Genomic DNA, 12785 nt, shown 5'->3' with positions numbered 1-12785 from the left:
CCTTCTCAAGCGGATCTTCCTGACCCAGGAATCAAACCGGGGTCTCCTGCATTGCAGGTGGATTCTTTACCAACCGAGCTATCAAGGAAGCCCATAGTCTCTATATGTTCTCTCTTGCAACTTGTTATTCTCACTCAGAATTGGTTTTGAGGTTATTCATGTTGAGACATATAGAGTTACTTGACCTTAAAATCCATCATAACTTTGCAGTGTATGAATGAACCTGTTTGTTGCCCTACAAATAGGGAGCTGGCTTCCAGGTTTTCCTACTACGACAGGATTGCTGAGAGCATCCTTCTGTGAGGTCCCGTGTGCATGTGTTCCAGTTCCTTCCGGGTGCAGGCACTTAGAAGTGGAATGACTTGGTTGTAGAATTTGTACATTTTCAATTTGACTCTTATTGCCAAATTACTCATCATAGTACTATATAGAATAAATTCTCACTCTTTTGTGTCAAATGGTGTAAGGCTTAAGAGCAGCATGTGCTTAGTTGCTCAGTCGTGTCCGACTCTTTGCAGCCCCATGGGCAGAGGAGCCTGGCAGGCTACAGTCCATGGGGATCCTCCCGGCAAGAATACTGGAGTGGGTTGCCATTTCTTTTTCTAGGGGATCTTCCCGACCCAGGGGTTGAACCCAGGCCTCCCGCATTACAGGCGGATTCTTTACCATCTGAGCCGCCAGTAACCCCTAATTCATTTTTTTATTGTTATCAGGGTTCTTAGATTTTAGCTTATAGATTAAAAAAGTAAATAAACAAGTAAGACTCTTTCCAAACGGTTTGTGTACATGAGTATCCCTGGGAACTGGTTGCTTTTTTAAAATGCAGATTCACTAATTCCACTTCAGATTGATTCATTTTTGTCTAGGGTGATGCCACTTAATAAGTTACTACAAACTAAGCAGCTTAAAACAACACACATTTATTATCTCAGGGTTCAGGGATCAGGAGCCTGAGTTCAGGGTAGCTGAATCCTCTGCCCCAGGTCTCATCAGGCTGAATCAAGGCTGGGACTCTGATCTCACCTGTGGTTCATGGTACTCTGGTACTGTCTTCCAAATTCATTCCCATTGTTGGCACAACTGAGTTCCTGTGGTTGCGAGACTGGGAGCCCCAGTTTCTTGCTAGGCTATCCTCATGTCCTAGCACATGGCCCTCTCACATGGCAGCTGACTTCTTCAAAACCAGCCGAATGTCTCTCCAGGCTGCTCCAGCCGTTTTGTGTAACACAACCTAATGACTACTCCATCATTTCACAAGTCCTGCTCACACTCAGGGAGCAGGGGATTATTCTCGATGTGTCCACTAGGGGGCGGGAGTCAGAGTCTGTCTACCACAGCCCAGAAATCTGTATTTTTCACAAATCCCCAGCCCTGATGTTTCTGATGACTTACAGCTTCATTTTGTGAGCGCTGCTTTAGACCATCTGTAGAGAATATTTTCACAAAAGAACATTAGGGTTATGGTTGAAGAAATATTTTCCCAATTAGAGATGGGCTTCTTTTGAATAATGTCCTACTTTTGACTAAATAGCTAAAATTCACTTTCATGTAAAGTCATTCTATTTAGTAAAATCTTAATATTTTGGATACTTTTTTTAGTCTTTATTTACTTGGCTGCACCTGGTCTTGGTGGTGGCATGCGGGATCTTAAGTTGTGGCATGCAGGATCTAGTTCCCTCACCAGGGATGGAACCCGGGCCCCTGCATTGGGAATGTGGAGTCTTAGCCACTGGACCACCAGGGAAGTCCCTTGGACACTTTTAAGATGATAGAAAACAGTGTTTCTCAGTGTGGTCTTTTAACCACCCGTGTCTAAGAGTTGGAAGGAAAGCATCCTCATCTTGAATTTATGAAAAAATATCTAATCTCTTATAATGAAGGGCAGCAACCACAACTCTCTAATAAAATATGCATGTACATACTTGCATATATATTTAAACTAGCTGTCATTGACCTCTTGGTGCCTATAAAATCCAGCCCTGAGGACTGGCGTTCCTACTGCTTGCTGAGAGCCAACTGATTTTCAGATTCCAGAATATCTCAGTATGAATTGTGGTGCGAATAACTGCAGTTAAAAAAATGGCGTTATTCCAGTTATACATGGGATTTTGGTTTTTTGTGTGTGTTTGTATAATGACTGAATTTAAAGCTGTGATGGTTTTATTTGCCATTTAAATATCTTTTCTTTGTTTTGAAAGGATATAATTGACACTGGGAAGACAATGCAGACTTTGCTTGCCTTGGTCAAGAAGCATAAACCAAAGATGGTCAAGGTTGCGAGGTATGTATATAACATTTTGACATAAGCTACTTCATTTGAAAAAAGAGTACTTGCTTCTTTGTAAGGGTAAATTTTTTCAACTCTAGTTTTATCTTCAAAAAGTAATGTAATCTCAAATAAGACTCAGTAAATGTCCTTGTAAATCATTCATCACGTTTTAAAGCCTTTCAGTGCAGTTGCCTTATCGTCTTATGTTATTAATATTTGGTTTTCCAACAATATAGTAATGATACCAACTTGTCCAGGGTAGCATGGCAGAGGGTTTGGGGCCACTTTGCAAAACTGAGACCAAGGATCCTAAAGACAAGTAAGGAGGTGGAGGGAAGGGGTAGGCCTTGAAGCACCTTAGCTCCCGCAGTCACGTGATGCAGTGGGCCTGTGTGTCGCATCTTGTAACTACATTGAAAATGGACAGTGCCTGCTTCCTTTCTTCTGGATCAGCCTCACCTCCTGGTCCTACCTATGCTGTCTGGTTTTTGCTTTATTCTACCTGTGTTTATTTTATCCCTAATTAGAGTTTCACCCCCCCCCCCCCCGACAACTCTGAGGTCAGTTGTTAGTCCCACTTCACGGATGGGGATAGCAAGGCATAGGGAATTATCCAAAAAGCACAGAGCTGGATCACTGTAAAGGTGAGATTTGAACCCAGAAACCTGACTGAATTTATGCTGTACTATTTTAAGTGTTTTGTCGACTGACATTCCTGTGTGGATTTTTTTTTTCATTTTTTTAAAAAATTTGACCAATCTGCAATTTTTGTGTAGGGGTCAGATAGTGATCTGCCTTTTTTTCCCCTAAATGATTATCTGGTTTTTATAAACCTGTCTTAAAGGAACAAAGTATTTGTTGAACATCTTTGAATCAGAGTAAGCCTTCCACTGAGTCATATGTCTGCAGTTTGTCCTTCGGGGCTTTTCTGATAGCTGGTGCAAGTTTATCATCAGGATTTGGGACAGGCATGATGGAAGTGCAGAAATGATGCATTCTAGTGCTCTAAGCAATTTCCTGTAAACCAGTCAGTGCACTTGCTTATTTGTCTACGTGCTTTTAGGGTTTTAAATGTCAACCTACCATGGCATGTACTTCTCTAGATATTCTTTTGTGCCTCTTTCCTGGAATATGCTGAGAAACTGAGAAAGACTGCCTCATGAGAGAGGTATTTCCTGTTGCTGGAGGTGTGAAGTAGTCAAAGAATACCTAGGTCATTTCTTAGTGATGGACTTGACCCAAGTCAGTTGTTTTTCAACCTTTTTTTCTCAATCTCTTCCTTGCCATTACATTTAATATCACAGATATATTGTGCATTTGTTTGTGTAGTGTATGTGTATTTGTGTTTTATGCATAAAGAGAGGAAACATAAAGCTTATTCTTTTTATTCAGAGCAGGGTTAAGAATGACTAGAAAGCTTTTTAACTTCAAAGTTAAATTGCAAATAAAAACTATTAACTGCGAGGCATGTCAAATGCTGCAGCCACTTTGGGAACCAGTTTGGCAGTTTCTTAAGAAACTGAACCTGTATCTGCCATACAGCTCCCAACAGCTGTACACTGGGCTTTTCTCCCAGAGAAATGCGGACTTGCATCCGCACAAAACCCATGTGTGCGTGTTCATGGCAGCTGCATTTGTAATAGCCCCAAACTGGAAAGAATGAAAATGTCCTTTGGTAGGTCGCTGGTTAAACTGTGGTCCACCCTACCATGGAATCCTACTCAGCCCTAAAAAGGAACAAGCTACTGATCCACACAATGACTTGCAGGAGGATCAAGGGACTGTTCAATAAAAGCCAATCTTAAAAAGGGCACATACTGTATAATTCCGTTTATACAACCTCTTAAAGTGACAAAATGGTAGAAATGGAGAACAGATTCGTGTTTGCCAAGGGTTAGGAGGTGATGTTTGGAGGTGACTATAAATAAAGAGGTAGCAAGAGAAAGCCATGTGTGATGGAAAGTTCTGTATCCTGATTGTGGTGGTGGTTACATGAGTCCACACGTGTGATACAGTTGCCTAGAACTACACATAGATGAGCCTGCAAAGCTGGTGAGATCGGGGCAAGGTCAGTCCACCAATGTCCATGTCCTGGTTGTGGTAATTGCTACATTATGTGAAATGTTCATTGGAGGACACTGGAGAAAGGACGCAGGGATCCTCCCTGTGCATTTTTTTGTAACTTCCAATTATTTCATTCAGATCTATAGGAACATAAGGTGCTGAGTTCCCCTGAGCTCTTAGTACAGCTTGCACTGAGTTTAATGATACCTTTTCTGGATTGTTCCTGAATGAGTTCAGGTAGATGGAAGGGGTTTTGCTGTGATCGATTTGTTATTTTCTTTCTAAATGAAAACCGAGTCCAAGTGTCTCCTCTCATTACTGAAAGGAGAATCACGAAGGACTTACTAGACTATGATCTCTTGGAGTCTAAGGTTTAGGCTAGTGCTTCTCAACTTAGGCTGTACATCGTAATCACCTGAGAGTTTTTTAAAATAATTATTTATTTGATTTATTTATTTGGCTGCCCCAGGTCCTAGCCATGGCACTCAGGATCCTTGATCCCCAGCTGTGGCATGTGGAATTATGAGTTGTGGCATTGTGAACTCCCAGCTCTGATACATAGGATCTAGTTCCTTGACCAGAGATCAAACCCAGACCCCCTGTATTTGGAGCAGGAAGTCCCTCACCTGAGAATTTAAAAGTCCCTTCCCTTGAGCTTCAGATGTAATTGGTGAGGGGTATGGCTTGGGCATCTGAGTTCTGTTACATATTTTTTAAGGTTCCCAGATACTTCTGATGTGCAGGTCCTTTCCAGCCCTTTTAATATACTTATCTCTGAAGGTGTGAAATCTTGAGTTTTTTTGGGACTGCCCTTATCATATGTAAAGACTTTCAAAGAACCATTACAGGTTTTTGTTTTTTTTTTTTTTTAACAGCTGAAAAAATTCTGCAGGCAGCATTTGGGTTATGAAATTAGCTTTTGTAGAGGTGCCGCATCCTACCAGCAGTTTCTGCTCTCCAAAATAAATACCAGCTCCTTTAGGGTGGTAGTTTATTTATTTATTTTTTGGCTAAAGTGCCTCTTTGTAAGCCACTTATTTGTGGCTTAGGGATTGTTTTCTGGGGATTTGGGACTAAGAGCCTTTATCTTATCATCTTTGCTCATTGGCATTCCCCACCCATTCATCCTCCCAATGAGCTGCCCTTTGATGGGCATGTGGGTAGTCAGGGGGAAGCTCTCAGAACAGTCCCTTCTGTCCCAGGTGGAGATCAGTCAAGGGCCCCATATGTAGTGTGAACTCGTTGCTGCCCCTGCCCAGCGAGCCCTGTGATGTTGCTCTCCATTTCACAGTCTTTCTTTGAGTTTGTGAAAACTGACCATAGCAGGCTAAACAGCAGATGAAACCATGTTGCAGAACACACATGTTCTCTTCTGTAATGCCCTCTGGTGTCTCCACGTGTCACATGTCACATTTTATAATTAACAGCTTGCTGATGAAAAGGACCCCTCGAAGTGTTGGATATAAACCAGACTGTAAGTGAATTACTTTTCGTCAATCATTTAACCATCTTTAACCCAAACAAGTTTTATATGAAATGGTTTAGAGTTACTTTAGAGAATGTTTACACATATTAGATTTGAAAGTGATGTTTTCTGTATCTGAATGATGAATTATGGTTCTTTTTAGTTGTTGGATTTGAAATTCCAGACAAGTTTGTTGTGGGATATGCCCTTGACTATAATGAATACTTCAGGGACTTGAATGTAAGTAATGCTTCTTTTCTTCACTCTCAGTTTTCAGAACCCATATAAAAATTTACAAAAGGGAAGACTTGTTTTCTCTTTCCAGCACCTCATAATTCGAACAGACTGATGGTTCCCATTAGTCACATAAAGCTGTAGTCAAGTACAGACATCCTTAGAGCTGGAACTTGGCCAGGCGAGGGTGACACTTCTTGCTGGCTCAACAGTTGAACAGCTTTAATACACAATAACCGTCCCATTATTATTTCAGATGATGGATGTGGTCATAAGAAAGAAAGGAACTAGTTTCTGTCTCAAGTCACTCTCCTTCAAATACCCACCTCCTCCTCTGGAGGCAGGAATCTGGAGAATGCATTTGTGAGCATGGGTGAGGAAGATGGGGAAGGCACACAGACCTCTGTTGGTTTCACTAAAACCCCCGCAGCATAATACTGTTCATAGAAGACATGCCAAATATTGTTCTTGCCTTTTACTTCAGATGATACTTTTCTAATGTAAATTTCTCAATTTTTATTTTATAGCACGTGTGTGTCATTAGCGAAACTGGAAAAGCAAAATACAAAGCCTAAGATGAGAGTCCGAGTTGAGTTTGGAAATACCTGGCGTCCCAGTGAAATCACCAGTGACATGATCCAATGTTCTTGTTCTGTGGCCAGCTGCTTAATAGAGCTTATTGCATGTATCTCCTAAGAATTTGATCTGTTTTGTATTTTAGAAATGTCAGTTGCTGCATTCCCGAACTCTTCATTTGCACTACGAGCCTAAAGACTATCAGTTCCCTTTGGGTAGATTGTTGTTTGACTTGTGAATGAAATAGCTCTTAAACCACACCACTATTGACTGGAAATATGGAAATTGTATGTGTAAGAAACATTTGAAGAGAAGAATATATTAGTTTTTTAATTGGTATTTTAACTTTTATATGTTCAGGAAAGAACAGAAGTGACTGAATATTGTTCCCTATGCTACTGTGTGCTTAGGAAAGTAGCGAGAGGCAGTCTCGTACCCACGACAGCACTTTGAGGCATTGTTGTGTCAGAGAGACCGCATGTCCCGCAAGTGTTTCAGTAGGTTTCGGTAGTATTAACTATATTTTCTTGCTTGTTCAGATCATTTCTGGTGAATCTTTGTCAACAGTTCCTTTTCAATACAGGTCAGTAAGTTCCAAAAACCTACCATTTTTGAATTCTTCAGTGTAAAAATCCTTCAAATAAAGGCTATCTCTTTAAAGGAAATTATGCATACCTGTCATTTCTCTACAAATTAACCTAGTTTTCTGTTGGCTACCTTTTCCTTGTCTGTTAAATTTTAGTAGATAGTTTAATTGTAATCTTGACCAAACACAGCAAATAATGGTTATCTATTAAAATGGGTTGGTGGAGCTAGACCTTCTTCAGAGGCCTTAGATTTTAGACACATAGTATATAGTTTATTATGTTTTCCTATGCTAAAATAACACGGCTCAGGGAATTCTCTGGCACTCTAGTGCTTAGGACTTCGCACTTCCACTGCCAAGGGCCCAAGTTCGATCCCTGGTCATGGAAGAAAGATCCCACAAACTGAGTGGGGCAACCAAAAATAAAGTAACATGGCTCTCTCTTTTGTAATTCTGTTAAATTGTTTCAGTCACAACTTCACCTACACTTGCACAGCTTTTCAAACATAGACTGCTACCTTCTTTGGGTAGAGAATACTCTATTGACTAAAGAACAACAACAAAACTTTTTGTTTTCTGGGAGCAGGAAGCTAAGTTTTACGCCAAAACTCTTCACTGCTTCTCTGCTCCAGGTAAGGTATGAACTAGCAACCTTGTAGGCCATCCAGCTGTATTTGTGCCTTAAAAAGTTTGCTGTAATTCCCTACAGGGAACTTTGAATGATAATGAATAATAATGTGTTATAGTCCTAGAACTTCCTAGTTTGCAAAATATTTTCACTTTTTGTTATCTCATTTGATCTTCGTGACCTGTGAGTCTGAGGTGTTACCTTGTGAGTGTAGCATCCAGGATCAGGAAGAGGATGCCTCCCAAGTCCTCTCCTCACCACGTGCCCCCAACCAGGCGTCCCAGGCCACCCTACTCACCACTGCATCCTGCCTCCCACTGCACACCTGCCTCACCCTCTTCTTTCTGTTGCAGGAAGGGGACCCCTTCAGGGCCTGAAACTGGGCTCTTGTCTAACACTCAGAAATGAATTGTCTGAGGAGACACATCTGCTGACAAAGCAAGAGATTTTATTGGGAAAGGGCACCTGGGTGGAGAGCAGTAGGGCAAGGGAACCCAGGAGAACTGCTCTGCCGCGTGGCTCGCAGTCTCGGGTTTTATGGTGATGGGATTAGTTTCCGGGTGGTCTTTGGCCAATCACTTTAATTCAGAGTCTTTCCTGGTGGCGCACACATCGCTCAGCCAAGACGGATGCTAGCGAGAGGGATTCTGGGAAGTGGACAGACACGCGGTGTCTCCTTTCGACCTTTCCCGAACTCTTCCGATTGGTGGTGGCTTATTACTTCTGTATTCCTTATCAGGATCTCCTGTCATAAAACAACTCATGCAAAGTTACTATGGTGCCTGGCCAGGGTGGGCGGTTTCAATCAGTGTGCTTCCCCTAACACATTTATAAGAAAGGGGAGGGGAGATACTGACAGGAATAGCAGTAATTTTTAGGATAACAGCCTGTCAAGGTAGAGGAAGAATATTTAAAAGGAAAAAGCTGCAGGCTCCGGGACCATGTAGTCATTGAGGATTGGAGCAGATGGTCATAAATGTCACACCTCAGTAATCCCTCAGGGCTGCTCTTTCACTTCAGCCTCTTACAATAAGGAATGTTCATAAGGAAGGAAAAATGAAATTTCATTTACTTGATTTTAGGAGCTAGGGCAACACAGACTCTGTTTTAGGAATGTTGCCATCCAGGGAAATGTTGGTGCTTAAAGAAGAACACCTCAGCAACCTGGAAAATTCATTATGTCAAAGCCTTCATATGTTCCCATATTGTGAATGCTTATAATCTATGAATCATACCTGTAAATATAGGTAGGTCCCCATTTTAATTCCACGTGTAAAAGATTTATAGATAACCTGGGCTAGTACCTTAATTCTTTAGCTAGGCTAGAGTTAATCAAGTAATGTCCTTCCCTGCATTTGAGATCCTAGAAATATATTGAGCATCTACAATATTCTAGGTCCTGGGAAAGATGGGCAAAGTTCCTAGTTTCACAAAGATTTCATTCTAGTTGGGGAGAGGGACAGCAAACCAAATAATTTCCAATAGTGGCAGGTTGTGAAGGACCTAAAACAGCAATGTGTTAGGGACTGGTGGCTGAGGGGTGGATGTTAGATAAGGCAGTTAGGGAAGGTCGTGGTTGAGCTGCAACTGAATGGAAGAGAAACCAGCCACATGAAGAGATGAGCTTGGTGGTGACAACCATCTGAGGGGTTGGAGGGAAAGAAGGAAAGCCAGTGTCTTCGAGCCAGGAGAGAGGCAGGCCCTGAGATTGGAGAGGAAGGTCAAGGCCAGACCATGGACCACCCAGTAGGCTGTGACCAGGAAGGTGGATTTTCTGCATTCCACAGGGTGAAGGCACTTCAGGGTTTTTAAGTAGAGAGAGATAAGATTGTATTTGCATTTTTTAAAGACACAAGAACCTGTAAGAGCAGTTCTCAAGGTAGGTGCAGAGGCTTCAGGAATGAAACTGGCAAAGCCAGTAGTAGCTACTATTTAATAGGTTTAATATATGTCAGATGCTGTGCTAAATTATTTATATACATTATTTTATACATTATATACATCCATTCTAAGCACATTTCACAGAAGAGACTACCTCTGAGCTTCAGTTGCCAAAATCGTGGAGGAAAGGCTGCCACGGACAAATTGGCCATGATTTCTTCTGTGGATTATGGCAGTAACCTCCGATTTGATTTGATTTGAACTCCAGCTTCCATTCTTGTCCCCCTTTCCCCTGACCAACAGACACAGTCTCTCAATACAGCAGCCTCAGATCAGATCAGATCAGATCAGTCGCTCAGTCGTGTCCGACTCTTTGTGAACCCGTGAATCACAGCACGCCAGGCCTCCCAGTCCATCACCAACTCCTGGAGTTCACTGAGACTCACGTCCATCGAGTCAGTGATGCCATCCAGCCATCTCATCCTCTGTCATCCCCTTTTCCTCTTGCCCCCAATCCCTCCCAGCATCAGAGTCTTTTCCAATGAGTCAACTCTTCGCATGAGGTGGCCAAAGTACTGGAGTTTCAGCTTTAGCATCATTCCTTCCAAAGAAATCCCAGGGCTGATCTCCTTCATAATGGACTGGTTGGATCTCCTTGCAGTCCAAGGGACTCTCAAGAGTCTTCTCCAATACCACAGTTCAAAAGCATCAATTCTTGGGCTCTCAGCCTTCTTCACAGTCCAACTCTCACATCCATACGTGACCACAGGAAAAACCATAGCCTTGACTAGACGAACCTTTGTTGGCAAAGTAATGTCTCTGCTTTTCAATATGCTATCTAGGTTGGTCATAACTTTCCTTCCAAGGAGTAAGTGTCTTTTAATTTCATGGCTGCAGTCACCGTCTGTAGTGATTTTGGAGCCCAGAAAAATAAAGTCTGACGCTGTTTCCACTGTTTCCCCATCTATTTACCATGAAGTGATGGGACTGGTTGCCATGGTCTTCGCTTTCTGAATGTTGAGCTTTAAGCCAACTTTTTCACTCTCCACTTTCATCAAGAGGCTTTTTAGTTCCTCTTCACTTTCTTCCATAAGGGTGGTGTCATCTGCATATCTGAGGTTATTGATATTTCTCCCGACAATCTTGATTCCAGCTTGTGTTTCTTCCAGCCCAGCGTTTCTCATGATGTACTCTGCATATAAGTTAAATAAGCAGGGTGACAATATACAGCCTTGACGTACTCCTTTTCCTATTTGGAACCAGTCTGTTGTTCCATGTCCAGTTCTAACTGTTGCTTCCTGACCTGCATACAAATTTCTCAAGAAGCAGATCAGGTGGTCTGGTATTCCCATCTCTTTCAGAATTTTCCACAGTTTATTGTGATCCTTTGACACAGTCAAAGGCTTTGGCATAGTCAATAAAGCAGAAATAGATGTTTTTCTGGAACTCTCTTGCTTTTCCATGATCCAGTGGATGTTGGAGATTTGATCTCTAGTTCCTCTGCCTTTTCTAAAACCAGTTTGAACATCAGGAAGTTCACGGTTCACATATTGCTGAAGCCTGGCTTGGAGAATTTTGAGCATTACTTTACTAGCATGTGAGATGAGTGCAATTGTGTGGTAGTTTGAGCATTCTTTGGCATTGTCTTTCTTTGGGATTGGAATGAAAACTGACCTTTTCCAGTCCTGTGGCCACTGCTGAGTTTTCCAAATTTGCTGGCATATTGAGTGCAGCAGTTTCACAGCATCATCTTTCAGGATTTGGAATAGCTCAACTGGAATTCCATCACCTCCACTAGCTTTGTTCGTAGTGATGCTTTCTAAGGCCCACTTGACTTCACATTCCAGGATGTCTGGCTCTAGGTCAGTGATCACACCATCGTGATTATCTGGGTCGTGAAGATCTTTTTTGTACAGTTCTTCTGTGTATTCTTGCCATCTCTTCTTAATATTTTTTGCTTCTGTTAGGTCCATACCATTTCTGTCCTTTATGCCTAAGTGATCCTAATTTAAATCTTATCTAGAGTGAGTATTGATAGGGCTGTGTGTGTATGTGTGTGTACAGGGCTCAAATCCTTCCTGTGGCTCTTGGTTTCAGAGTTCAAGCCAAACTCCTACAAGGGTGGATTATCTCTTCCCCACCTTGCTGCTCCCAGCACCAGGCTCCTAGTACTCTGAGCATATTTCACCAGAGTGCTAGGCCCCTGCTTTCAGTCGTGTCCAACTCTTTGCGACCCCATGGACTCCCCACCAGGCTCCTCTGTCCATGGGATTCTCCAGGCAAGAATTCTGGAGTGGGTTGCCATAGTTTTGGACACCCTTTTTTCATTCTTATGTGTTTTTTTTCTCTTTTTTGGATGATAATCTTTTGAAAACTACAGATCAGATTACAGTTGACCCTTGAATAACGATGTTCACCTGTGTGGACCACTTATACAGCGATGTGTTACCAAAAATACCTACAGGGCTACACACTGCTGTGCATTGAATCTGTGCACGTGAAACTGACACCTTCTATGCAGATTTCTGACTACTTGAAGGGTCAGCAGCCCTAATCTCTGTGTTCAAGCGTCAACTGTATATTGCTTGCCTTCTTAGCACTTGAAAACTCAAGCTATCCGCAGACCTGCAAAAGTAAGTAAGTATTAGTCGCTCAGTCGTGCCCGACTTTTTGCGACCCCATGGACTGCAGCCCACCAGGCTCCTCTGTCCATGAGATTTTCCAGGCAAGGATACTGAGGTGGGTTGCCATTTCCTTCTCCAGGGGATCTTCCCAACCCAGGTAAATCAGCCCCTGCCCGCTCCTCTAACTTCATTTATCCTCTGCCTCCTGTCTCACTTCACTTCACACTGCTGTTCCTTCCGCCTATTACTCTGTTCCCCCAGATGAGCTCACCCATCACCTTGGTGGACCTGTCCCTGGTCTGCCTAATAGCCTCAAAGTCTCTCTCCATTACCTCTGTTTTAATCTCCTCATGGTACTTAGCTCTGTCAAGCGGTCAGGCAGTCCCTAAATGGCAACTACTGCCATAGCTGCTAGGTGGGACTTGCCACTCAGGACTTGCCACTCTGCCATTGATTGG

At 42.5% G+C, this 12785-nt stretch overlaps 1 protein-coding gene across 1 annotated transcript in view; it reads left to right on the top strand.

The window, feature by feature from the left end:
- Window positions 1-7273, top strand: part of HPRT1 (hypoxanthine phosphoribosyltransferase 1) — a 31328-nt gene extending 24055 nt beyond the window's left edge. The window contains exons 6-9 of the mRNA XM_070365754.1: window positions 2199-2281; window positions 5761-5807; window positions 5962-6038; window positions 6560-7273. Of these exons, the coding sequence (XP_070221855.1) occupies window positions 2199-2281; window positions 5761-5807; window positions 5962-6038; window positions 6560-6607 (255 nt within the window). The 3' untranslated portion in view covers window positions 6608-7273. The remainder of the gene's footprint in view (window positions 1-2198; window positions 2282-5760; window positions 5808-5961; window positions 6039-6559) is intronic.
- The last annotated feature ends 5512 nt before the right edge of the window (window positions 7274-12785 follow it).

Source organism: Bos mutus, chromosome X (assembly GCF_027580195.1).
Source record: "Bos mutus isolate GX-2022 chromosome X, NWIPB_WYAK_1.1, whole genome shotgun sequence".
Classification (NCBI taxonomy): Eukaryota; Metazoa; Chordata; class Mammalia; order Artiodactyla; family Bovidae; genus Bos; species Bos mutus.
This window is presented reverse-complemented; position numbering and strand designations above follow the sequence as displayed.